This window comes from Agelaius tricolor, unplaced genomic scaffold (assembly GCF_023055355.1).
Source record: "Agelaius tricolor isolate 1412-34295 unplaced genomic scaffold, bAgeTri1.0.p SCAF_42, whole genome shotgun sequence".
NCBI classification, from domain to species: domain Eukaryota; kingdom Metazoa; phylum Chordata; class Aves; order Passeriformes; family Icteridae; genus Agelaius; species Agelaius tricolor.
Genome location: NW_027269302.1, coordinates 2780431 through 2807970, shown reverse-complemented (window position 1 = coordinate 2807970; position 27540 = coordinate 2780431). Strand labels below are relative to the sequence as shown.

Here is a 27540-nt window from a genome sequence, read left to right as displayed (position 1 = left end):
CAGCTTCCGTGGGAGCAGAGGCTGAAAACTGATGACAACAGGAGGATCTCCTAGAGTTCAAGTCTGGCATCAAGTTAAAGCTTTGACAACCAAAAGAGCCTCTAAATGGATGAGCAGGGCTCGGTGATTACAGTATGAAACTTGTTCAATGGCACAGGAGGATTCAGAACTGAGGACAGGGCAAGGGTTTAACCCAGCCTCCTGTTTGAACAGCCTGGAGAGGGGCTGGCAAGGAACCCAGGACTGCACTCAAGGGACAGAGCTCCCGAGCCAGGCTGGGAGAGATTGATGGGACATTCCCTGGCCTGAGGGAGACAATGTGTTTGTGGATGGCTCTGCAAGGGCAGCAGAAGGGAAAAGAGCTACAAGACAGGCTGTTATTAAGGAGGGGGAATCAGACAAAGCGCAGGTCACCGCCCCATGCTCAGCTCAACCCGCGGAGCTGTGGGTGCTTGTAAGAGCCTGGCACTGAAATGCCCTGAGCAGGAAGGCTTCAAAATCTTCTGCTGACACCATGGCACCTAACAGGGGGGCAAAAGCAATTCTGACTGCTTCAGCAAGCACTGGATCACTTATTAACCTATTGCTAAAACAAATAATTCAAAGATAATGGATTGTGGAAGCAATAGATTCAGATGGGGAACTCATTTTACAGGAAAGACCCTTCAGGGGGTTATGGCAGCTTTAGGAATACAATGGGACCTCCATAACCCCTGGCAAGCCCAGAGCTGGGGTTGGGTAGAAAGAATGAATGGGGAAATAAAGAAACACCTTTGGAAGCCGGAGATGGAAACCAAGATGCCATGGGTACAGCTTTTGCCATTGGCCTTGGCAAGAAAAAGAGCCAGACCCAAGGCAGATATTCAATTATCTCCCTTGGAATTCATGTCTGGAATTCCTTACCTGGGCAATTCTCCACCTAGTGCAGGGTGGAAATAAGGGATGTAAATTTAAGGCAGGCTGTAGCCAGAATCCTGTCTCCTGTGGAATCTCTCCCCCAGGAAGCTGGGCTGGCACAGAGCCTGCCCTGGGACTTTGCTGTTGCCAACACCCAGCCAGGCCATCGGCTCCTGCCTAAGGAGTGCAAAGCAGCACCACTGGTGGCCAAGGGGCCCACGCCAAGTGTCCCTGAGGCCAGAAACAGCCGCCAGCACAGCTGAGCACGGGGGGACCCCTCAGCCTGGCCTCAGGGGCTCTGAAGCCCCGGAGATTTGCACTTCCCGCCCGCAGCAGGACCATGGGAGCCGCCCCTGAGCCTGCCCTGAAGGCAACGCAGCAGCAGCCAGGGCTCCACAGCGGGCCAAGCCCCTGGGCCTGCCCACAGATCCTCTGCTCAAACCCTCGGGAATCCTGGCCACCCTCCCCTGGCACCTCCAGCCACTGCGGCCAAGCCTCGCTGCCGCTGCTGCAGCTCCAGCGCTGGCTGGGCCTGCACTGCCACAGCTGCTGGGGAGCACCGCGGCACAATTCCACCCTGGGGCTCACTCACACCCACACTCTGGGCTGCCTGCGACTGCACTGCTGCAAAATGTACCCATCCTGGTTCTTTTAAATCTTATTTCTCTGCTCAGAAAGGTTTCTCTACTCAAAGGTTTGCCTTTGGGAAAGAAATTTTAAAGGTTTTATTTAAGGGGTTCCCAGTCTGTTCGGATGTTAAACTCATCTCCACCACTCAATGGAGACGAGTTTAACATCCGAACAGACTGGGAATAGCCCAAAAGACACCCACAGAGATAACGACCAGCAACAAAACATCAACGCCCCGCAGCAAACAGCAACCAACAGCTACCCCAGACACTGCCCCCGGCACAGCTGGAGACACCTGGTCTGGAAAAGGCTGAGAAGGAAATCCAGGAGTGTGGGCGGAATTCACAGCAGAGGGGAAGAAATCCGAGTCTAATAGGAAACCAAACACTAAAAACTTACACGACTTGGAAGCAATGAATATTAAAGCAGTGGATTTAGATTGGTTCAGACCACGTAAAGTTTAGGAAAAATCGGGTAAAACTGACATGTCATGGAATGATTTTTTCTGCACAGCCGGGCTATGTGTGGATGAAATTATTTCTGTTGCCCATCCTGGCCAGAACCAAGTAATGCCTTGACTCTCTCACACTAAAGAGATTCTTGGAGAGTTTTTGTTTTCCCTACAGTTTCAGTGATAAGACTACAACATGAGAAACATTTTTTATAATAGTCCTACTTTATATTGTCAGGTAGGTTTGGGACAGAAGGGTGAGAATCAATTTTTGGTCTGGGTTTTTCCATGTTCGCCTTTATGTTGCATTTTGCAAAATTGAAGAGCTTTAACCGTGATACTTTTAACTCTTAAATAGTTAATACTTTTTTTAAAAAAAGCAGGGTGAAGCTGCAAAGGGAAACAGCAAATGGAGAATGTTGGGAAAACTTTACTATAAATAAATGGGGGGGAATTGAGATGAGGGGCTACATTTTGTTTGTCATGAAAAAGAGACCAGTGTGTTACAAGAGTTGTCTGCTGACTATTTCTGTACTACTTCATGAGATATGAGCCACAAGGATACCAGGGAAGGGGTTGCAGGAGCCCACACATAGTCCCACCCAGCAAATGGTACAAACAGATAACTCACAGAAATAACGACCAGGGAAAGGCTGGGGAAAGGGCAGGGGCAGATAAACACCCAGCAGGGAAACCTTTCCCGCTGACAAATGGTACACGCAGATAACTCATAGAGATAACGACCAGGGAAAAGCTGGGGAAGGGGCAGGGGCAGATAAACAGTCTGCAAGGCAGGATATTTGCTTGCTTAAGCTTGATAGGGCACAGTTTGCAAGGCAGGACATTTGCTTGCTTAAGCTTGATAGGGCACATATTGCATTCATCATAAGATTTTGGTAATTTTCCACAGAGAAGTCACCAAATAAGGACATAGGGTGAAGAAGACGCGGCTGAGGAAGACTCCGCAGCCTTTATCACCGACCACCAGGAGACAGAAGGATGACCCCCTAGCAACAACCAGCGCAGGCGCAGAGAACTCTGAGATAACATGGACTCCTGAAGGATAGAGAGGATAAAAGGACTGAATCAGAAACTAGTTGGTGCGGCAGTTGGTGGAGCGGAGACTCCCCTGTCGCCCAGCGCTGAGCCTTTGCTTACGTAGTATAACTGCTTCCATAATTAATAAATTCTTTGATTGGAAATTACTCATTTTGAGTCAATTTTATAACAATTTGGTGCCGTGACTCGGATGAGAGTTTGGATCGGGTAAGATCTACCCAGAGTGGGGGGCGCCTCATCCAGTGCTTTCCGGGTGGCCCCTCTGGGAGAACCTCCGCCACTCTCACCGACGACCCTAAAATATATACTAGTAAGCAAACGGGACAAATTATACCGGTGAACCCCTTAATAATCTGTGCACGGAGTCTGGACGAAGACGCAGGACGCGTAAGTATAAAAGGGAATCCATTCGGGCGGGGTTGGGATCCCGGAGTGTGGCGGTGGACAAGTGTGAATGAGAGGAGGGCCGGCAGCTGGACTCTCCAAGTGAGTGCGGACCCTTGAGTAGTGCGGTTCCCGTAGACCCGCGAGGGCTCGGGCCACGAAAAAGGGGAAATGAAAGGAATTTGAGAGTGAAAGAAGGCACTCCGGACGAATGGGGCAGGGGAAAAGCAAGACCCCAACCCAAGTCAAACTCCCCCCCATTCCAAGGGACAGCCCCCTAGGATTCATGCTTAGTAATTGGAAGCATTACCCGGGGACCGAGACTAAGGATAGGGCCAGAATGATACATTATTGCATGGAAGTATGGGGTGGGAAAGAGATTTCCAAAAAAGTTTTTTGGCCCGTGTTTGGATCATCTGAAGACTGGGTTCGACAGGACTTGAACCTATGGGTAAATTCTAAAGAGCCCTTCTCGTAAGAGGAGAGTGATTATGCCAAAATATGGGTAGCAAGACCCGAAGTGTATGTTTTCCAATTAAGAGAAGGGAAAGGGGATCTGGGCAAAAAGGGGAAGAGGGACAATCATTTGGGCGACTTAATTATAGCACCGCCCCCATATGTCCCACCGCTAGCACCCAATGCCCCACAACCTCCACAACCACCTGCACCGAACAATGATGAAGAGGGTAACCAAGGGGAGGTTAACCAAACCGGTTACCAAGGCCCGATTACAAGCAGCCGCAGTAGGGTTGAGACGGGGTTATTCCCTCTACGGGAGATGCCCATGGGTGGACCACAGGCGGGTATAGGATTTATTACTGTCCCCTTGAGCTCAGCAGATGTACGAGACTTTAAGAAGGACATGGGACATTTATTAGAGGACCCTTTTGGGGTAGCTGAGAGGGTCGACCAGTTCTTAGGACCAAACATCTATACCTGGGAAGAAATGCAGTCCATTTTGGGCATTCTGTTCTCTACTGAAGAACGGAATATGATAAGAAGGAAGGAATGTGTATTTGGGACACACAGCATGTCCAAGGCCCGGCTGCGGACGCTAAATGGCCCCTACAGAACCCCCATTGGGACCATCAAAATGCGGCACATAGAACACATATGCAGGATTTAAGGACCATAATTATTCAGGGGATTAGGGACTCAGTCCCGAGGGGGCAAAATATAGATCGGGCATTCAACGATAGGCAAAAGAAGGACGAGTCGCCTACGGAATGGCTCGAGAGATTACGGCGGAACTTACAATTGTACTCCGGAATGGACCCCGATAGCCAAACTTCACAGTCAATGCTGAAAGTCCATTTCGTTTTAAAATCGTGGGACAACATAAAGAAGAAAATCCAGAAATTAGAGGACTGGCAGGACAGGGGGCTGGATGAACTGCTTAGGGAGGCACAGAAAGTATATGTCCGTAGGGACGACGAAAGAGACCGCAGACAAGTAAGGTTGATGGTCGCAGCAACAGGTGGGGGGAGGTACCAAAGAGAAGGGCGAAAGGGAGGTTTGAGTGAACAAAAAGAGAAAAGTATAGGGGAGTCAGAAGGGGTGAAGGTGTGTTTTTATTGCGGAAAAAAAGGGCATTTTAAGCGAGAATGTAGAGTCCGAATCAGAGACGAGAAGCAGTTCCAAATGGACTAGGGGGGTCAGGGGCTCTATTTGGTGGGGACCCGGAAAAATCATAAAGAGCCCTTGATAAAACTTAAAGTGGGTCCCCACAACCAAGAAATGGAATTCTTGGTAGATACGGGGGCAGAAAGATCCACGGTACAGAACCTACCAAAAGGATGTACCATCTCTAAAGAAACTGCCACTGTCATAGGGGTGAAAGGGGAACCTTTTGAAGTACAAATCATAAAAAATGTGACTATAGAATCAGGATCCAAAATAGGGATGGGAAATCTATTATTGGTACCCGAGTCAGATTATAATCTGCTCGGGCGAGACATGATTATAGAATTAGGGATTAGTATAGGTGTAGATAATAAGGAATTAAAAATTAAGTTATGCCCTTTAAGGGTAGAAGATGAAAAGCAAATTAACCCCGAAGTCTGGTACACGCCTGAGAGCGTGGGACAGCTAAAAATCACTCCATTTTCGGTAACTATCAAAAATCCGGATGTCCCCGTCCGAATTAAGCAATACCCATTATCCCCAGAAGGGAGACGAGGATTAAAACCAGAAATAGAAAGGTTGTTGAATAATGGATTGTTAGAACCCTGTATGTCTCCGTTCAATACTCCCATCCTACCAGTTAAAAAGCCAAACGGCACCTATCGATTGGTGCATGATTTAAGGGAAATAAACAAGCGAACTGTAGCCCGGTTCCCGGTGGTGGCAAATCCTTATACCCTCTTGACTAAACTGGGGCCTGAGAATTTATGGTACAGTGTTATAGATCTCAAAGATGCCTTTTGGGCATGCCCTTTGGCTAAAGAAAGCCGGGATTATTTTGCATTTGAATGGGAAGACCCCGATACGGGAAGGAGACAACAATTAAGATGGATGGTACTCCCTCAAGGATTCACTGAGTCCCCTAATCTCTTTGGGCAGGCTTTAGAGCAAATTTTACAGGATTACCAAGTGGGGCCAGGGGTTACATTAATCCAATACGTAGATGATCTACTCCTGGCGGGGCAGCAGGAAGAGAATGTACGGAAAGAAAGTATTAAGTTATTGAACTTTTTAGGCTTAAAGGGATTGAAAGTCTCCAAGGCAAAACTACAATTTGTCGAAGAAGAAGTAAAATACCTAGGCCATTATCTAAAGAAAGGAGAGAAGAGAATAGACCCCGAACGAATACAGGCGATTTTAGCATTACCAATTCCAAGAAATAAGAGACAAATCAGGCAAATACTTGGACTAACTGGTTATTGTCGACAATGGATTGAAAACTACAGTAGTAAGGCGACTTTCTTGTATCAGAAACTTACTCAAGAGGGACTCCTAAAATGGGATCAGGAGGACACCGAAAGGCTGCAAGAGCTTAAAGAGAGCCTAATCCATGCCCCGGTATTAAGTTTACCTAATACTAATAGACCCTTCTTTTTGTTCGTATACGTAGACAAGGGGGTTGCATATGGGGTCCTTACTCAAGAATGGGCAGAGAAAAGGAAACCGGTGGCTTATCTATCAAAGATCTTGGACCCAGTAAGCAGAGGATGGCCTACGTGCTTACAAGCAATTGTAGGATGTGCTCTTTTGGTAGAAGAAGCCCGGAAAATTACATTTAATAGCAGCCTGAAAGTGCTGTCCCCCCATAACATACGGGGAGTCTTACAGCAAAAGGCTGAAAAATGGATCTCAGACGCAAGGCTTCTAAAATATGAAGGAATATTAATTGAGGCTCCAAATTTAACTCTAGAAACTACTAATATCCAAAATCCAGCTTCCTTCTTATATGGAGGACCAGAAGAAGCACTAACACATGATTGTATAGTGACTATAGAAGAATAGACAAAAATCAGACCAGATTTGGAAGAAGAAGAATTGGAAAAAGGAGGAAGACTGTTTGTGGATGGATCCTCCAGAGTAGTTGAGGGAAGGAGAAAATCAGGATATGCTATCATAAGGGGACCCAACCTGGAAGTGATAGAATCGGGACCCCTTAGTGGATCCTGGTCCACCCAAGCATGTGAACTATATGCTGTACTACGAGCCCTGGAATGGTTAACAGGAAAAGATGGGACTATTTTTACGGACTCGAAATATAGCTATGGGGTAGTCCATACATTTGGCAAAATATGGGAGGAAAGAGGACTAATAAATTCACAAGGGAAAGATTTAGTTCACCGTAAATTAATATTAGACGTGCTCAGTGCCCTACGAAAACCCCGAAAAATAGCTATAGTTCACCTGAAAGGTCACCAGAAAGGACTGGATTTGAGAAGTAGGGGAAATAATGCAGCTGACCAGGAGGCTAAACGGGCTGCCCTGAGACTCCTCACCTTGCAGGAAAACATAGAACACTCCCAAACACCAGAACCTGACCCCGACATCAAGTTTAATAAAGAGGAAGAGAATAAAATACAAAAACTAGGAGCTAAAAGGGATGCACAAGGAGCATGGAAATTAGCAGATGGCAGAGAAATAATACCTAGAGCATTGGCACATAGATTACTGACTAAGATACATCAAAAAATACATTGGGGATCACAGGGACTGGTAGATTATTTTGCTGCAAAGTATGTGAGTGTGGGAATCTGGGACATTGCCAAACAAGTAACCAGAGGATGCCTAATTTGCTTACAAGTAAATAGAAAAAATTTGAGAAAATTACCGGAGGGAGGCCGACCGCTAGCGAAAAGGCCTTTCTCCCACATTCAGATAGATTTCACCGAGCTCCCCAAAGTAGGGAGAACCAAATATTTATTGGTCTTGGTGGACCACCTAACACATTTTGTGGAAGCCTTCCCAACCGTAAGAGAAACAGCCAAAGTAGTTACGAAAATATTGATGGAAGAGATAATCCCGAGATACGGGGTCCCAGAAGTCATTGACTCAGATAGAGGACCGCATTTTATTTCCCAAGTTACCCAAAACTTAGCAACAGCTCTGGGCATACGGTGGGAACAACATGCCCCCTGGCATCCCCAGAGCTCTGGACGAGTTGAACGAATGAATGGGGAAATAAAAAAGCAATTGACCAAACTGGTAGCAGAAACCAATTTGACCTGGGTTAAATGTATTCCTCTAGCATTGCTAAATATAAGAACAAGACCTAGAGCTGATTTAGGGGTATCACCCTTTGAAATGATGTATGGGATGCCGTATAACCTAGAAAATCCTAACGAACATCCTGTCATTAATGACACATGTACGCAAAAATACTTGGTGAAATTGACAAAGTACAGAAAGGCATTATGGGAAAAAGGTATGTTAGCACAACGGCCTCCTTTAGATTTTATCTTACACCAGGTACAGCCAGGAGATTGGGTGCTCGTGAAAAGCTGGAAAGAAAACCCCTTGACTCCAAGGTGGGAAGGACCGTTCCAAGTACTCCTCAGCACAGAAGCAGCCATACGAACCGCTGAAAAAGGATGGACTCATGCTAGTCGCATAAAAGGACCGGTAAAACCCCCTCACAGCTGGGAGGTTTGCAGTCTCCCAGGAGAAACCAAATTAAAGCTGAAATGAACTGATAAATGATTTGGATAGTAATCTGGGTTGGAGATAATCATTATCTCCAAACCCACCTAATAGGGAATCGGGAGGCTCTTGGATATTGCAAACTCTTAGAGGACGAGTTGAGAAAGCCCTACTTTAAGTCCCCGAGATTAGAACATAAAGGGCACCCATGGAAGGGGGAAAAAGCACAAAACAAAGATATTAGGTTAAAGTGTAACTGGTTAGATTGTGACTGTCACCCCCTTGTATACTTTTCCTGTAAATTGTGTCACGAACCTTGGAGGTCTCATTGTCGGAGTGGTAGAACACCTAGGGGAATTTGTACGCCGTGCTATGAGAAAGAGAGGAAACTAACTTCTATCATTCTTAGTAGCAGAGTTGCTACGGGGGAGGTAAAGCTTGGATCTGACGAGTGGTGGGAAACCTTTTCCAAAGGGGTAAATCCTGATCGGTTCTGCTACCACCCTAACGAACCGATCCCCTTTCTCCTGGACATCCTGGAAGTGGTGTGTCGGAAGAAAGCCCCCAATTTGCAGCGTGACCTCTCATTAATAAAAGCTGATAACTGGGCCGCCAGTGCTAAAAAGTGGAAACGGGAGGTTTATCCGGCTCCTGAAGAATACCTCTGCTGCCGAGAAGATGGTAAACCCCGAGGCTCGCAGCAACCGAGTCGTCGGGCGAGGCAGAGAGGTAATAACCAGTGGAGTCCGTCGGAAGCCCCGACCCCCATATGGGATGTCCAGGAAATGTTGGCCGTCCTGCCCCAGGATTGGTAACCCACCACTGGGGAAACCAAAGGTAAAATTCAACCTGAGCTCCGACAATGACAGCCCCAAATTACAAGCCTTAATTCTTTTCTGGTGCATCGTAACAAGTTCAGGGGCAGAAGGGTATTCACATCAACCCTTCAAATGGTCACTGATTAGATGGGAAGACCAGTATGTTATCCAGACCAAAATCACGTCTGGCACACCCAGCTTTTTATGTACTTTGTGTGATTTAATACCTGTAAATCCATGTTTAAATCAGTTTGGATATTATTTTTGTCCAAGCTCAAACCCGGGAAAAGGGTATTGTAACTATCCAGGACACTTTTACGGTGCTTATTGGGACTGTGTATCAGTAAGCTCCTTTGGGGGGAACGAGGACGGGTTTATCAGAACTGGATGGGGTCCATACGGGTGTACACAGCCCACTTCCACATATACCCAGAAAGAAGGAGGGTTAGATGGAACATGCAATATGATTTACATTAATGTGACAAAACCACATGACCAAGTCTGGTTATTAGGGAAAATGTGGGGAGCCCGATTATGGGAACCAGGGACAGACAGAGGGGGGCACTTTATAATCCAAAAGACAACCGTGCCACACGACCCCGAACCAATTGGACCAAACCAGGCGATAGCTGGAGAACTAACGCTAGGAGAAAATAATGGAAATGAATCAGAAACAGCCCCAACCACTAGTTTTCCAGAAATGTATAAGCAAAACTTTACTGATTCGACCCGAGGACCTGAAAACCCGGGAGAAGGGGACTTGTGGAAAATATTACAGGCCACTTTCCTAGTCCTGAATGAGACCCATCCAAATCTAACTGAGGAATGTTGGCTGTGTTACACCGTAAACCCCCCGTTCTATGAAGCCATAGGGGTAACAGCAAAAAGCAGACGAGTAAATGGGACCAACCCAGCTAGGTGCCTATGGAAAAAAGAAGGAGAAGAATCGAGAGGGATAACCTTGGCAAGGGTAACGGGGAGAGGAAGATGTATAGGACGAGTACCAGTGGAAAAACGACATCTATGTCAGGTTATGGGGAATTTGAGTGACCCTAAGAAACCTGCCAGCTGGATACTGCCAGCAGCAAATACTAAATGGGTCTGTAACACTCTCGGAGTCACCCCATGTATAAATATAGACCGATTTAATGAATCCAGTGACTTTTGTATTCAAGTATTGATAGTACCCAGAGTCCTTTACCACCCCGTAGAGTACGTTTATGAACAATATCAAAATATAGGACCCCACATAGTGAAACGGGAAATATTCACAACCTTCACTGTAGCAATGTTACTAGGAATAGGTGCAGCCGGGACAGGAACAGGAATAGCCTCACTCATACAGCAACACCGAGGATTCCAAGAACTAAGAGCCTCTGTAGATGAAGACCTCAGGAGGATCGAAACCTCCATCAAAGAACTCACAGAATCATTAGATTGCCTAGCAGAGGTAGCCTTACAAAATCGAAGGGGGTTAAATCTATTATTCCTGCAACAAGGAGGACTATGTGCTGCTTTAAGAGAAGAATGCTGCACATATGTAAACAAGAGCGGAATTATACGGGACTCAATGGCAAAACTACGGGAGGGGCTAGAAAGAAGACAAAGAGAAAGGGAAAAACACCAAAGCTGGTATGAATCTTGGTTTAACTATTCTCCTTGGCTTACAACTTTATTATCAACGATAGCGGGTCCACTACTTCTCTTACTATTGGGACTCACGTTTGGCCCTTGTATTTTTAATAAATTGATTAGCATTGTAAAAGGCAGATTAGAAGCTGCTCACCTTATGCTCACACGAGCAAAATACGGAACCTTGAAGATGGATGATCCAGAAGAATCTCTGGAGCTCAGCAAAAGGGAATTAGAGCGTTTTGACGAACAAAATTGAGTATCAAAACAAAGGGGGGATTGAGATGAGGGACTACATTTTGTTCGTCACAAAAAAGAGACCAGTGTGTTACAAGAGTTGTCTACTATTTCTGTACTACTTCATGAGATATGAGCCACAAGGATACCAGGGAAGGGGTTGCAGGAGCCCACACATAGTCCCACCCAGCAAATGGTACAAACAGATAACTCACAGAAATAACGACCAGGGAAAGGCTGGGGAAAGGGCAGGGGCAGATAAACACCCAGCAGGGAAACCTTTCCCGCTGACAAATGGTACACGCAGATAACTCATAGAGATAACGACCAGGGAAAAGCTGGGGAAGGGGCAGGGGCAGATAAACAGTCTGCAAGGCAGGATATTTGCTTGCTTAAGCTTGATAGGGCACAGTTTGCAAGGCAGGACATTTGCTTGCTTAAGCTTGATAGGGCACATATTGCGTTAATCATAAGATTTTGGTAATTTTCCACAGAGAAGTCACCAAATAAGGACATAGGGTGAAGAAGACGCGGCTGAGGAAGACTCCGCAGCCTTTATCACCGACCACCAGGAGACAGAAGGATGACCCCCTAGCAACAACCAGCGCAGGCGCAGAGAACTCCGAGATAACATGGACTCCTGAAGGATGGAGAGGATAAAAGGACTGAATCAGAAACTAGTTGGTGCGGCAGTAGGTGGAGCGGAGACTCCCCTGTCGCCCAGCACTGAGCCTTTGCTTACGTAGTATAACTGCTTCAATAATTAATAAATTCTTTGATTGGAAATTACTCATTTTGAGTCAATTTTATAACAATGGGGTGTCCAGGGGGTCCCTGTGCCCAGGAAAGGGGGTGCACGGGCCCCGGTGTTGAGGAAGGTGGTGGGTGGGGGCTGTGGAAGGCAGGAGTGGGGGTCCAGGGGGTGCTGGGGTCAAGGAAAAGCGGGGGCTGGGGTGTCTGAGAGGGGGAGGGCCGGGAAAGGGGGTGCGGGGGGGCATTGGTGCTGCATGAGGGGGTGCAGGAGGGTCCCCGTGCTGGATAAGGGGGTGCAGGGGGAGGTCCCTGTGCCTGAGAACGGAGGGTTTGGGAGGGTTCCAGTCTCAGATATGGGGGTGCACGGCGGTCCTGGTGCAGTGGAATGGGGGTTCAGGGGGTCCTGGTGCTGTATAAGGGGATGCAGTGGGGTCCCGGTGCCCAGGAATGGGGGTTCAGGGGTGCCGGTGCCAGATAATGGCCTGGCTGGGATCTGGTGCTGGGAAAGGGGGTGCAGGGGGTCCCAGGGCCAGATAACGGGATGCACTGGGGTCCCGGTGCCCAGGAATGGGGTTCCGGGGGGTTCCATTCCCGAGTTCCGGGGTTCAAGGGGTCCTGGTGCCTGAAAATTGAGGTTCAGGGGGTCCCGGTGCCGGATAAGGGGATGTAGTGGATCCCGGTGCCCAGAAATTGGGGTTCAGGGCGGTTTCCCTGCCCGGGAATGGGGGCTCAGGGGGTTCCAGGCTGCAGATAAGGGGGTGCAGGGATTATCGGGGCTGAGGAAGGGGGGACAGGGGGGGTCCCAGTGCCCCAAAATGAACGTTCAAGGGGGGTCTCTTGACCCCCTGGAACCCCAGGGGACCCTCCGGGATCCCCTGGAACCCCTTCCAGGAAGCGCCGGGAATGAAGAACTGGGGGGACGCCGAAATTTGGGAGATCTGGGGGTCCAAAAGCCGAGGAAAAGGGCGGGTCTGGGGTCTGGGAAGGACGAGGTGGCCGGGAATGGGCGTGCAGGGCGTCCCAGAGCACTGACGGGGGTGCGGAGGGATCCTAGGCCCGGATTAGGGGGGGCAGGGGGGTCCCAGTGCCCAAAAATTGGGGATCAGGGGGTTCCCGTGCCGGGGAATGCGGGTTCGGGGGGAGTTTCCTTCCAGGAATTCGGGATTCAAGGGGGTCCCGGTGGCCGGGAATTGCGGTTCCGGGGGCGTCGGTGACCAGAAATGGGGATTCAGGGGGGTCCTGGGGCCACATGAGGGGGTACAGGGCGGTGCCAATGCTGGGCAAGGGGGTACAGGGGGGTCCCTGTGCCCAGAAATGGGCGCTCAAGGGGGTCCGCGTGCTCAGGAATGGGGGTTCAGGGCGGTCCCGGAGCTGAAAAAGGGTGCTGAGGGGGTCACAGGACCGAAAATGGGGGTTCAGGGGAGTCCCGGTACCCGGGAATGGAGGTTTAGGGAGTTCCCGGTGCCCAGGAATTGCGGTTCAGGGGGGTCCCGGTGAACAGAAATGGGGGTTCAGGGGATCTCGGTGCCAGATGAGGGGGTACAGGGGGGTCCCGGTGCTGGGGAAGTGGAGTGAGGGGGGGTGGCATGACCCAAAATGGGGGTTCAGGAGGGTTCTCCTGCCCGGGAATGGAAGATCAAGGGGGTCCCGGTTCCCGGGAATTGCGGTTCAGGGGGGTCCCGGTTTCGGGGGGTCCCACTCACCTTTGGTCGCGGCCCCCGGGTCCCCCAGGAGCCCCAGGAGCCCCCGGAGCACCCCCAGCCCCAGCGCTGGGGCCATCGCAGCCGTCCCCGATCGCGGCTGCAGAGACGCGAAAGCGAAAGTGCCCGAGGGAGCGCGGGGGGAGGGGGAAAGGGCGAATTCCAGGGAATTCACCTGGATCCCCTCCTGGCACCCCTCTGGATCCCTCGGGGATCCGTCTGGGACCCTCCAGGGCCGCGCCCTGCAGGACCCCCGGGCCGGGCTCTGCTGAACTCCCGGCCCTGCGCTCAAACTCTGCCCGGACCCCGCTGGGCTCGGCCCAAAGCCGGGCAAGCAGCGGGAGCAGCGGAGCCAATTTTTGCTGCGGGTGCGGGTCCCACCCCCGGCGGAGCAGGGCTGGGTGCTGGGACCCGATCCCTGATTCCCAATCTCCTTCTCTCTCTCGCTCTCTCTCTGCTGTTCTCTCCCTTTCCTTTGGGGGATCATAAATCCCAGAGCGGCCGCAGAGCCCCGTGCCCAGGCCGGGTTTCCCAGCAAAGGGAGGCTGGGGCTGAGGTGCCCCGGGCTGGCCGGGAATGGGGGCCCGGGACTCCCTGGGCTCACGGAAATGGGGGATCCAGGGGCTGGGAGAGGAGGATACCCGGGAAAGGGGGTGCAGGGGGGTGTTGGTGCAGGATAAGGGGGTGCAGGGGGGGTCCCAGTGCCGGGAATGGGGTTGGGAGGGGGGGGTGGGCAGCAGCTGCTGGAGAGAGACTGGGACAGACTGGAATGGACTGGGACAGACTGGGAAAAGAACCCACTGGGAGCAGAACTGAGGCAGCAGAGATCACACTGGGATATACTGGGACCACACTGAGGGCTACTGGGAACATGCAGGGGACAATTGAGATTGGACTGGGAGGGACTGGGAATGGTTTGGATCATCCTGGGACTGACTGGAATCATACTGGGAGTGATCAGATCTGTAGTAGGGGTGAAGAAGAGAAACTGGAATAATGCAGGGAGCAACTGGGATCATACTGGGAGCAGCTGCCCCATGCTGGGGTCATACTGGGATCATACTGGGACTGATGGGGTGACACTTGGAGTGACTGGCATAGTACTGGGAGTGTCTGGGAGTAACTGGGATCAAACTGGAGGTGACTGGACTTATACTGGCAGCAACTGGGACCACAGCGGGGGCAAATGGCATCGGGTAAGGTGTGACCGGGCTCATCCTGGAAGTGCCTGGGGCCACACTGGGCTCTTACTGAGAGGGACTGAGAGTGAAAGGAACCATACGGGGCATGACTGGGAGCCGCTGGGACCGTGTCGGGGGCAACTGGGATCCTACCGGGAGAGATTTGGACCATACTGGGAGTGACCGGGAGCCACCGGTGAGGCGGCGGCGGAGCTGGGAGGCGGCCGCAGCGCAGGTGGGAGCCGCGCTGGGTTGTGCGGGGGCTCGGGGCTCGCTGCGGGCCTCGGGGGCGGCAGGGGGCTCAGGCGGGTTCCTTGTGCCGTGTCCGGCCCGTGGTGCCGCTGCCGTGAGGGCGCTGCGGGAGCGGCTGCCCGCGGTCTCCTTGCGGCCGCTGCCTCGGCAGGAGCCGCTGCCGGAGCAGCGCTGGCTCGGCCCGGTTCCTGTGGCTGGCACAGGGGCGGCTGCCCCGTGCCCGGGGCTGTGCGGGGAAATTCACGTGGCCGGAGGTTTCTGTGCCCCGAGGAGACAGAGGAGTCCTGTACAAGTGACTTTATTGCTGAGCAGAGGGAGAGGCCGTGGCGCATTTGCCGTGCGCTCGCTGCCATTGTTGTAGTTCGCAGCCTCCTTTTTATCCTCATTTTCCCGGCTCATCTCCCTCTCCCTTTGCCCACTGGCTGAGGTACTTGGAAGGTTCAGACCTCCCGATCTGCCAACTGCACGTCCTCGTTAATGTGCACCCCCACTTTTGTAGAACAGCCGATATTCACGGCTCTGTTAAGTCTGTTTTGTTCTCCACGTTCAGGAATTTAGCGGGACTTTCTGTGAGCAGCAGTCCGTGTTAATTAATAACATTTATTGAAGCTGGTGGTTTCGCCCATTACTTCCTTATCTACAAGTCCCTGGCCCCTCGCTCAGCTGCTGAATGAGCTGCACTCTCAAGGTGCGGAGCGTGGTAAAAAGGTGAGAGGTGCTGCAGCACATCAGAGCAGAAGCAGCATTCGTTTAACCCATGGTCTGCCAGGGAACCACAAAACCATGTCCCATTCCCATCCTTTCCACGTTTGGACTGGTACATGAGCTGCTTTTTTGTTTCCTTTGTTATCTGTTTCACCACTTTTGCTTTGTCTCTATTTGCCAAGACCAGTTTGAGTCATTTGATTTTCCACAAACTCCTCTTTTCTCTGCTAACAGATGATCTGATCCCATCCCATGGTGAAATGTTGTGTTCCTCATTTCAGTGGATTGCTCAGCAGGAAGGTCAGGAGCTGGAGCTGTCTGGTTGGTTATTCCGAGGACAGCTTGTAATCTAATGGTGCCATTGAAATGAGAAATGGGTTCTGTGGCTCCTGATATGAATTGGTTTGGGTTCCCAGGGGCTGGTCCATGGTGTTGTAGGATTTGTTCTGCTGGCCGTTCATCTTCTCCCCATCTTTGGCCGCTCTCTCCATCCAGGGCTGCATCAATTGACCATTTTTCTCTAATTAAATCATCAAATACTTGGATTCCCAACTGATTTCCCGGAACTTGTGGGAGCAAGAACATCTCAGTGCTCTAATCCACCCTATATAACATAGACAGTGACAGCACACGTTGGAGTGGGCAGAGGGATGATTCCCCCCATTTATTTATAGTGAAGTTTTCCCAACATTCTCCATTTGCTGTTTCCCTTTGCAGCTTCACCCGTTTCTGTTGCAGGGTCAGATATCCTCACCCCGGGCTCTGCCTTGAGCTGTGCAAATTCCATCAGGGCAAGCAGGCAGAGCTCGGGGTGAGGGGCAGGGGGAACCAGCCCAATTCCTGCCCCAGGCAAGAGACTCAGGTACATTGGCCAGGCTTTGCCCAGCAGGGTTCATTTGCATTCCTAAAGCTCCTCTCCTGGCTGACTAGAACCAAAGCTTCTCTTCCAGGGCTGCCATCTGGTGAGTCACATGTGGCCCCCGGAATCTGCTTTTTTTAAAAAAAGTATTAACTATTAAGGGGTTAAAAGTATCACGGTTAAAGCTCTTCAATTTTGCAAAATGCAACATAAAGGCGAACATGGAAAAACCCAGACCAAAAATTGATTCTCACCCTTCTGTCCCAAACCTACCTGACAATATAAAGTAGGACTATTATAAAAAATGTTTCTCATGTTGTAATCTTATCACTGAAACTGTAGGGAAAACAAAAACTCTCCAAGAATCTCTTTAGTGTGAGAAAGTCAAGGCATTGCTTGGTTCTGGCCAGGATGGGCAACAGAAATAATTTCATCCACACATAGCCCAGCTGTGCAGAAAAAAATCATTCCATGACATGTCAGTTTTACCCGATTTCTCCTAAACTTTACGTGGTCTGAACCAATCTAAATCCACTGCTTTAATATTCATTGCTTCCAAGTCGTGTAAGTTTTTAGTGTTTGGTTTCCTATTAGACTCGGATTTCTTCCCCTCTGCTGTGAATTCCGCCCACACTCCTGGATTTCCTTCTCAGCCTTTTCCAGACCAGGTGTCTCCAGCTGTGCCGGGGGCAGTGTCTGGGGTAGCTGTTGGTTGCTGTTTGCTGCGGGGCGTTGATGTTTTGTTGCTGGTCGTTATCTCTGTGGGTGTCTTTTGGGCTATTCCCAGTCTGTTCGGATGTTAAACTCGTCTCCATTGAGTGGTGGAGATGAGTTTAACATCCGAACAGACTGGGAACCCCTTAAATAAAACCTTTAAAATTTCTTTCCCAAAGGCAAACCTTTGAGTAGAGAAACCTTTCTGAGCAGAGAAATAAGATTTAAAAGAACCAGGATGGGTACATTTTGCAGCAGTGCAGTCGCAGGCAGCCCAGAGTGTGGGTGTGAGTGAGCCCCAGGGTGGAATTGTGCCGCGGTGCTCCCCAGCAGCTGTGGCAGTGCAGGCCCAGCCAGCGCTGGAGCTGCAGCAGCGGCAGCGAGGCTTGGCCGCAGTGGCTGGAGGTGCCAGGGGAGGGTGGCCAGGATTCCCGAGGGTTTGAGCAGAGGATCTGTGGGCAGGCCCAGGGGCTTGGCCCGCTGTGGAGCCCTGGCTGCTGCTGCGTTGCCTTCAGGGCAGGCTCAGTGGGGCTCCCATGGTCCTGCTGCAGGCGGGAAGTGCAAATCTCCGGGGCTTCAGAGCCCCTGAGGCCAGGCTGAGGGGTCCCCCCGTGCTCAGCTGTGCTGGCGGCTGTTTCTGGCCTCAGGGACACTTGGCGTGGGCCCCTTGGCCACCAGTGGTGCTGCTTTGCACTCCTTAGGCAGGAGCCGATGGCCTGGCTGGGTGTTGGCAACAGCAAAGTCCCAGGGCAGGCTCTGTGCCAGCCCAGCTTCCTGGGGGAGAGATTCCACAGGAGACAGGATTCTGGCTACAGCCTGCCTTAAATTTACATCCCTTATTTCCACCCTGCACTAGGTGGAGAATTGCCCAGGTAAGGAATTCCAGACATGAATTCCAAGGGAGATAATTGAATATCTGCCTTGGGTCTGGCTCTTTTTCTTGCCAAGGCCAATGGCAAAAGCTGTACCCATGGCATCTTGGTTTCCATCTCCGGCTTCCAAAGGTGTTTCTTTATTTCCCCATTCATTCTTTCTACCCAACCCCAGCTCTGGGCTTGCCAGGGGTTATGGAGGTCCCATTGTATTCCTAAAGCTGCCATAACCCCCTGAAGGGTCTTTCCTGTAAAATGAGTTCCCCATCTGAATCTATTGCTTCCACAATCCATTATCTTTGAATTATTTGTTTTAGCAATAGGTTAATAAGTGATCCAGTGCTTGCTGAAGCAGTCAGAATTGCTTTTGCCCCCCTGTTAGGTGCCATGGTGTCAGCAGAAGATTTTGAAGCCTTCCTGCTCAGGGCATTTCAGTGCCAGGCTCTTACAAGCACCCACAGCTCCGCGGGTTGAGCTGAGCATGGGGCGGTGACCTGCGCTTTGTCTGATTCCCCCTCCTTAATAACAGCCTGTCTTGTAGCTCTTTTCCCTTCTGCTGCCCTTGCAGAGCCATCCACAAACACATTGTCTCCCTCAGGCCAGGGAATGTCCCATCAATCTCTCCCAGCCTGGCTCGGGAGCTCTGTCCCTTGAGTGCAGTCCTGGGTTCCTTGCCAGCCCCTCTCCAGGCTGTTCAAACAGGAGCTGGGTTAAACCCTTGCCCTGTCCTCAGTTCTGAATCCTCCTGTGCCATTGAACAAGTTTCATACTGTAATCACCGAGCCCTGCTCATCCATTTAGAGGCTCTTTTGGTTGTCAAAGCTTTAACTTGATGCCAGACTTGAACTCTAGGAGATCCTTCTGTTGTCATCAGTTTTCAGGCCTCTGCTCCCACGGAAGCTGTGGCTGCACAATTCTGCAGACAATGAGGCTGCTCTCTGGCCACTGGGTTAAACATTTTAGCACGAGAATTCCTTTGGCAAGACCCTGTTTAACGTCCACCTATAATTCAAATTCTTTTTCCCTGTCTGGAAGGCCCAGGCCACTCGCCTCAGTTAATCTTAATTTTAACACTTGAAAATTCTGTGTTTCCTCCTTGTGTCCATCCATCCAGTTTGTTGACTGGCAAGATAGGAGTGTTGTAGGGAGACATCCTTGGCTCCAAAAGCCCTGCCTTTAACAGGGACTCAATACCAGGCTGTGAGCCCTTCCTTCCCTCTCTTGGAACAGGGTATTGCCTATCCTGGTTGCTTTAATTTGTAGAGGCTCCATATCTAATTTTCTGTATTTCCCTGGGGCTGCCCACACTTCTGGGTTCACTTCAGCATAGGCCTTGTCAGACTTTTGACACAGAGGTACAACAGAACTAGCCTCTGTATCCCTTTTTACAGTATTAAAATCCAGCTCTCAAACTCCTTCCTAGTTAATTACAATCACAGGAGGAAGAAAAAGAAATTCATTTATTTCAAACCTATCCCCCACAGCTTCTAATAGTGGTTGAACAAATCATACCTGCTCATCTTTCCCACTCATTCCCTTAAAAATTAAAATATTCCTGTACTATTTTCCCCTTTAGGTCTAAGATTCAGAGCAGATTGAGAGGCCCCTGTGTCCATCAGGAAATGCCTCCTCTCAATGCAGACCCACCTGAATGTTCTCAAGGGCTCCAGTGTGGAGGCTCCCTGGTGTGATGGGAGCTGTGACAGCCCTGCCAATCCATGTCCATCACGGGCTGGACTTGCTGGTCCTGAGGGTGCTGCTGTCTCTGCTTGCAGTGTCCTTGTGCCCTGCAGCTGGAGCCCTGATTCCTTGCCAGGGGCTGTTTGGGTGGGCTGTGCCCTGCCGAGGAGGGCAATGCCTCTGCCGGGTGCTTGTGGCCGAGCCGTGCCCTGGGTGCTGGGGCCCCCTTGGGCCCTGGGGCTGATCCCTCAGGGGCTGTAGGAGCTCTGCCCTGGCCTTTGCCTTCAGCTTGGCCTTTTGCTGCTCCCTTCTTGCATTCACCTGCTGGGCCTTTGTGCCCAAGTGCTGCAGGGCCTTCTTCTGCCCCTCCTGCAGCCCCCCTCAGTGCCTGTGGGTGCTTGTCTTGCTTTACAAGACAGGTGTCTGCTTGGGAAGGCAGAAAAAGCCTCTCTTGGAATGGAGAATGCAAACCCCCTCCCTCTTAATTTTTAGGATAGTGAAATCAAGGGGCTCTCAGGCAAAGATATGGGATTAGGAATAACGGTTCTTTCCTAGTGTGTATAATATAATAATAGTAGTGTGTATCAACAGCTCCGGCAGTGACAACAAACAGAGCCCGGAGCCGGTCCCGGCCTTTCGGCTGCGGCGCTTTCCCCTTGGGTGCAGTTCCGGGCACGGCCGGCAGGGGCGCCGGTGGCTCCCGCGGGGCGGGGCAGCGCATCCCTGCCATCGGAACCTCTCTTCACGGCAATAGAGCAATCCCTTCATCTAACTCTTTCACTTTTTTACCTTCTGTAGCCTTTCTCCCGTGTTTTGGGAAAGAATTTGGAGAGGGCTGCCTTTTAACTGAGCTCCTAGTGTTTCGATAAGGTGCTTCCTGTAGAGAGAGGGGTTTTCCCTGAACAGCAGGAGCTGTGGTTACCAAGGGGACGTAACTCAGAGCAGGAGGGGTCAGGGGAGGATATCCCGCCGAGGCTCGGTCGGAGTGTGGGCAGGGTCTGCTGCCGGAATCGCCAGAGGGGGATCTTCCCGCGGAGGCCGAGCCGGAGCGTGGGCAGCCCCCACATGGCTTCTGGCGGCTGATCCGGCAGCTCCCGGCAGAGAAAAGGCAGGTGGGAGACCCCGGCAGCAGCAGCGGCGGTGCCCAGCGCAGCTGGCACGGGCAGGGCAGCCGGGGATGGGATGGCTGGGACCCGCCCTCGGTGCGGTCGGCGCGGTGACCTCGGCCCACGCGGCAGGACAGAGCAACCCCATCTTGCCCAGCATGGCCGGCAGAGCGGCCGCGGGCCGGGCAGTGGGGCCAGGGCACACAAATTCACCGCCAGCGCCGGGGCAGGTGGAGCTGCCCTGGGCAGTGAGCCCGCACCTGGGATGGAAACCGGGGCAGGCGGAGCTGAGGCGGGCAGCGAGCCGGGACCCGGGACAGGCGCCTCGGCCGCCAACGGAGGGGGCAAGAGCTGCAGAGGATCCCACTCTCTTTCTGACTTTTCCTCTTGTTCCCCTCCCTTTCATTTCCCCTTTTTATTTTCTTGTTTTTTTCCTCGGGTGTTTCTGATACTTCAAAGATTTTTATTCTCCTAAAATCTCCTGTCTAACATATGGCATATTCTCTTTCTTCTAGATTAAATGGTTTTTTTTCCAAATAAATCCAGAACCTAACAAATCTAACCTTCTGCTTGGATATTTTGAAATGGTCGACGAGCTAACTCATGACCTCCTAATGTTGTTTTTCTCATCACCTTTTTATTTATCCTTTGGCAAATTAAGCATCTTTCAGTTACTTGCTTTGCGACACCAAAAATCCCAGTGCACTCAAAATTCCTTAAAAAATGATCACACAAAGCTTGAGTACACCAGTGGGGTTTCTGATGCACGTCTTCTAATCTTTTCCTAGTAAGCACATTTTATTAAGTAATTGTCTTCCATGTAGAAGTTTCTATTACTCTGATTTATCTTGTTCATTTCCTATCTTGTTTAATTCTTTTTTCTCGGCTTCCCTAAACTTGGAATTTCCAGTTTTTCCTCGTTTGGAGTTAATATTAAAATTCTTTCAGCTCCATTTTCTGCTGCATCCTTAGCTTTGTGATCTGCCCCCAGTTTGCCCAGTTTGCCTCTCCTTTGGCCCGGGCCGGGTTCCCCCCGCCCGCAGTGGCTGGGAGCAGCCGAGAGCCCCGCGCTGCCCATGCCGACCTGTCCCGGCTCCATGGCCGCTGCTGCCGTGGGCTGCGAGGGCTGCGGGAACGGGGCACCGAGGGTGTGGCTGCTGCTGGGGGAGGAGGAGGAGGGAGGGAAGGGCAGGGATGGAGGGGGAGGAGGACGCGGGTAAGGGGGGAGGAGGGGGATAAGGAATGGAAGGGGCGGGATGGAAGAGGAGATGGGGGTGGAGATAAGACAGAGGAGGGGGAGGGGGGATGGAAGAGGAGGAGCGGGAGGAAGAGGAAGAGCAGGGACAAGGGCGGATCCAGGCTGAGCTGAGGGAACCACGCTGTCTCGATCCCTGCCTGAATTCGCAGCCCCCACCTGTGGGATCATCGCCCCCCCCCCATGGCTCCGGTGAGCGGGGAGGGGGAGCCCGGCCCGGATATCCCGGGGGGTCCCTGGGTTGGGTTTTTGGGGGGATGTTTGGAGAATGAAGAAGTCCCAGGCTGAGCGGAAAAGGCCCCTCAGAGGGACATCGGGGGGTGGCGGTGGCGGCTGCCGGCAGAGGCAGCCTGGAGGAGCAGAGCCCTGTGTCCCCGAGGAGGCCAAAGTGGGGAGGCCAGAGAGGGGGGAGCGCCGCCATTGGCGGGAGCCTCAAGAGCCTGGAGAGGGGCAGGGGGGACTCCTTGGAACCGCTGCAGCCCAGAGCAGAGAATGAGGGGAGAAGGGAGCCCCGGAGCCCAAAGAGCCCCGGCATCTCGAAATGGGGAGAGCCAAGAGGGGGCAGTGCGTCCCCAGAGACGGCCTGGGGGGATCTCGTTGCCCTTGCCTGTGGCACGGAGGCAAATCCCATGCTGTCCTTGTCCTTCCTCGCCCAGAGCAGGAGCTGAGCATGGAGAGCAGGGAGGACAAATGCCCGCGGCAGAACCTGGTGGCAGAGGCCGTTTTGAGCGGCTCCACGGCGCAGGAAGCCAACGGGGAGGAAAAGGCCCGGAGATGCCGCACGAGGAGGGGCTGCAAACGCAGATGGCGGGGATGTGAGGGGGAAAGAGGCAGCCTGGGCCGGGAAGGCGGCCGGAGATGGAGCCAGAGCTCGGAGCTGGTGCTCCATGAGCAGCTCCATGATGGGGAGAAGCCCCACACGTGCGTGGAGTGTGGGAAGAGCTTCAGGTGGAACTCCGAGCTGATCAGGCACCAGAGGATCCACACTGGGGAACGGCCCTATGAGTGTGGGGAGTGTGGGAAGAGCTTCAGGAGGAGCTTCAACCTGATCAGCCACCAGAGGACCCACACAGGGGAGAGACCCTATGAGTGCTCCAAGTGTGTGAAGAGGTTTCAGACCAGCTCCAGTCTCTTCCAGCACTATCAGAGTCACACAGAGGAGAGGCCCTTCCAATGCGCCGACTGTGGGAAGGGATTCAAGCGCAACTCCACCCTCGTCACCCACCGGCGCATCCACACAGGGGAGAGGCCCTACGAGTGTGATAAATGCAGGAAGAGGTTTCAGACCAGCTCCAATCTCCTCCTGCACTATCAGAGTCACACAGAGGAGAGGCCCTTCCAATGCCCCGACTGCGGGAAGGGATTCAAGCACAACTCCACCCTCGTCAGGCACCGGCGCATCCACACTGGGGAGAGGCCCTATGAGTGCTCCAAGTGTGGGAAGAGGTTTCAGACCAGCTCCAGTCTCTTCCAGCACTATCGGATTCACACAGAGGAGAGGCCCTTCCAATGCCCCGACTGCGGGAAGGGATTCAAGCGCAACTCCCACCTCGTCACCCATCGGCGCATCCACACAGGGGAGAGGCCCTATGAGTGTGATAAATGCAGGAAGAGGTTTCAGACCAGCTTCAGGCTCCTCCGGCACTATCAGAGTCACACAGAGGAGAGGCCCTTCCAATGCCCCGACTGTGGGAAGGGATTCAAGAACAACTCCACCCTCGTCACCCATCGGCGCATCCACACAGGGGAGAGGCCCTACGAGTGTGATAAATGCAGGAAGAGTTTTCAGACCAGCTTCAGGCTCCTCCGACACTATCAGATTCACACAGAGGAGAGGCCCTTCCAATGCCCCGACTGCGGGAAGGGATTCAAGCTCAACTCCACCCTCATCACCCACCGGCGCATCCACACAGGGGAGAGGCCCTACGAGTGTCCCCAGTGTGGGAAGAGCTTCTCCTGCAGCTCTAACTTGACCCAACACCAACGGAGGCACCGGTAAGGGAAGCCCTGCGAGTGCCCCGAGTGCAGGAAGAGCTTCGTGCGCTGCTGCAGCTCCATCCCCCACTGGAGGAGGCACTTTGGGCACAGCCCTGGTCACTCACATTCCCTGTGATCCATGTTGGGAACACTCCTGGCTGCTTGTCCTTTGGTTTGACCCTAATTTTTTTCTCTTCTCCATGTCTCTCTACTCCAGAAGCCAAGAGGGATGGATCTGTCCCCTTAATCACTCTAATTCCACTGAAAATAACTGAATTTTAACCCAAAAAGGCTCAATCCTACCTCAAATTCCTTGTTCCCTCCTCAAAAAACTCAATCCCATGCCAAACTCAATCCATTCCACAGCCACCAGGGTGAGATGGGGTTGGAAGGGGATTGGGAGAAGTGGGATCCCAATTTGGAGCAGTGAGATGGGGATTGTGTGGGCCTGGGTGTGTGGGATGTATTTGATAGCAAATAGAACTTTCAGAGTTACTGATTCTGTCCCGTTCATTTTCAGTCAGTTCTGTTTGCAGAATGCCACCTTCTCAGCTGATTCAATTCCTGTAAAAATCCCATTTTTTAAATCATCTAACCCAAACAATCCAAAAATCAATATCAAAATAAAACCACCCACACACAATTAATGTTTTAAAAATAATTTTAATTTTTCAAGAGTACTTAAGGATGTTATTAAAGTTTAATTGTTTGGTTGAAATGTCTGAGAAATTATAGTGGTGTTTGGTTTTGTGTTTAGTGTATTTGTAATATGAATTGTTTAACTAAGAGGTGTTAGATTGCTTGTTAGTTTCTTTAGATATTTTTAATCTGAAGTACTTTAGTCATCGAGTTCTTGGAACGTAAACTAGTTTGGGGGAAAAGTTTGCTGTGCATGAGGGTCTGTGAATATGCCCCAGGCTGATGTAAGGGGAAAGGTATTTCAGGGGATCCCTGAAGGTAACAGGGTGCTCCTGGCTGAGTGCCAAGATGCACCCGGCCGTAATAACCTTTGCTCCATGGTCCTGCTCTCCCATTAAACTTTTATTAAAGTCCTTTATTAACCTGTTTACATTTTCACAGGAGAGTGAACGTGTTTTTCACAGGCAGCTTCACAGAAACTGGAACACGTGGGGGTTCCCAGGAGGGGGCACCGCTGATCCAGGGCATGGAGGCGCTGCCTGCAATCGTCCATAACCGCCCATAAGGAGCCTCCAGGGCTTTACCCTCCATGAGCTGCAGCAGATGTGTCGGGAAAGGTGACAAGAGCCCGTGGAATGGTGCTTGTTGCAGGCAGATTGGCCACTTGCAGCTCTTCAAAACTCCCTCCCGTGAAAAATTAAAGAACTTCAACCATTCAAAAGTGTGAAAAATGCGTTCACTCTCCTGTGAAAATCTAAAAAGTTTAATAAAGAACAATGGGAGACCAGGACCATGGAGCAAAGGTTATTACGGCCGGGTGCATCTTGGCACTCAGCCAGGAGCACCCTGTTACCTTTGGGGATCCCCTGAAATACCTTTCCCCTTACATCAGCCTGGTGCATATTCATAGACCCTCATGCACTGCAGCTGGGAAGGGTTTAACAGTTTACTGGGTATATTAGCGTTCAGAAACACATAATCACCAGAATGATTATATGCAGGTGCTTTTATTGAAGAGCTCTGGGTGTCAGGGGTACCAACCTAAATCTGACTCGGACATGGGTTCGGGATGAACATGTTTTTATATTCTATCCTTATATAACTTTCATGTTAATTATTAAACTTATATTGTTTTATTGTATACATAGATTTCAGCCAAGCATGGGCTCCTCGTGGCCCCCCTCAAACTTCTAATATAGTTTCTCATGACTCTTCTTATGATTAAACAATAATTATATTTAATTACTAAACAATCATCACATCTAACAATTATATCATTTATCATGTTCTGCTTATGCAGGTGCGATTTCACATGATCTGGCAAGCACAAAGCCTAACATTTTCAGAGTCTATTTTTGACATTTTTCCAGGGCCCCACTATCATTCTCCCCCCTTTGAAAGCATTTTCACTTCACTATAGGTGTAAATGTTTTCACTTGATACAGTCCTTTATTTCTCAATTTATTCTTGACGTTCTTCAAGTCCATGGTTGATGTAAACGTTGTCGTGGATGCTGTCACGCACTGGAGAACCAGAAGATGGTGGGCGTGGATCTCGTGTCAGTGCCTTTATTATCTTCTGGTTCCAGGATGTTTTCTTCTGTATCTCTCCCTTTAAAATGCTGTGAACTAACCAAATTGCTAAGAATACAATTAGTAAGATTATCACACTCTCAATGACAGATTTAATCCATGAACTCACATTCCACCCTAGCCCTTTAAAGATTTTGCCTAGCCAGGTCGTAGTCAAATCCTTTTGCTCTTCTTGTGCTTCATGCTCTATTTGTTTCAACTGATTGATGTCATATTCTACATCTGCAGTTACATTTGGGATGTGAACGCAGCAATGACCAACCCGTCCCTTTAAAAATCCACATACTCCATGCTCTTTCAGGAGTAACAAATCTAAGGCTAATCGATTTTGTAAAGTCATTTTTGTGGTGGCTTGTAATTGTATGTTTAATTCTTTAAGTCCTTCCCGGGTGACTCTTGCCAGTCTATCTACCTGACCTGTAAGTTTGTACAGCATCTTCTACTCTGATAGTTTGCTGTAAGACCAAGCAAAGACTCTCGGGCCCACCCAAATTTCACTCCACTAGAGGGTTCTTGCCAAGTGTCATCTGGATTTTCATTGTCTAGAACTTCTCGTCTTGCTCTTATCTGCACAAGTTCATGTTTTCTGTTAAATGGGGACTTTTTCCAAATTGGACATGAGGTTGGGAGGCCTAAAGTAATTTCCTTTACTTTCCCCTCTACAGGCAGATGTGTTGTCCAGGTGCCATCGCTTGCTGCCCATACGAATTGTCCTGGACCTCGGACTGTACTCCTGGTACATCCTACAACTACCTTATAATTCACTCTGCCTTGTTTATGTTTGATCCCTCTGCAAGCACAGCCAGTTTGTAGGGCTATTGCCAGGGGTGGCATCTGCTTAATCTCTGCATCATCAGAAGTGCAGTCATAAGTTTTATTACATGCCCACCACCTTACTTTGTCTGCCCTCGTTCTGCTACTGGTGGCAGTGTTTGTTACTGCTGGATCTGTTTCATTCTCGGGGCCTTCCCACTTAATGCACCAAGGGGTGTTTGCCATACATTGGAATCTTTGAAGGATACTCACAGACCACGCACTGTCCCAAGGCTC

At 50.8% G+C, this 27540-nt stretch overlaps 2 protein-coding genes and 1 long non-coding RNA gene across 3 annotated transcripts in view; 2 read left to right on the top strand and 1 right to left on the bottom strand.

Moving 5' to 3' along the window:
* The window catches only part of LOC139603913 (zinc finger protein 3-like), a 255596-nt gene that overhangs the window by 48040 nt on the left and 180016 nt on the right, over positions 1–27540 (bottom strand). The gene's annotated exons all lie outside the window — the stretch shown is intronic.
* On the top strand, positions 2843–10489 carry LOC139603924 (uncharacterized). The gene is made up of 3 exons (XR_011683856.1): positions 2843–3424; positions 8348–8500; positions 8928–10489. It is a non-coding gene; the product is annotated as an uncharacterized lncRNA (long non-coding RNA).
* On the top strand, positions 22859–24501 carry LOC139603873 (zinc finger protein 418-like). Its single transcript, XM_071454877.1, has one exon. It carries the CDS (start codon positions 22953–22955, stop codon positions 24279–24281), a length of 1329 nt encoding a protein of 442 aa, XP_071310978.1. The 5' UTR covers positions 22859–22952; the 3' UTR covers positions 24282–24501.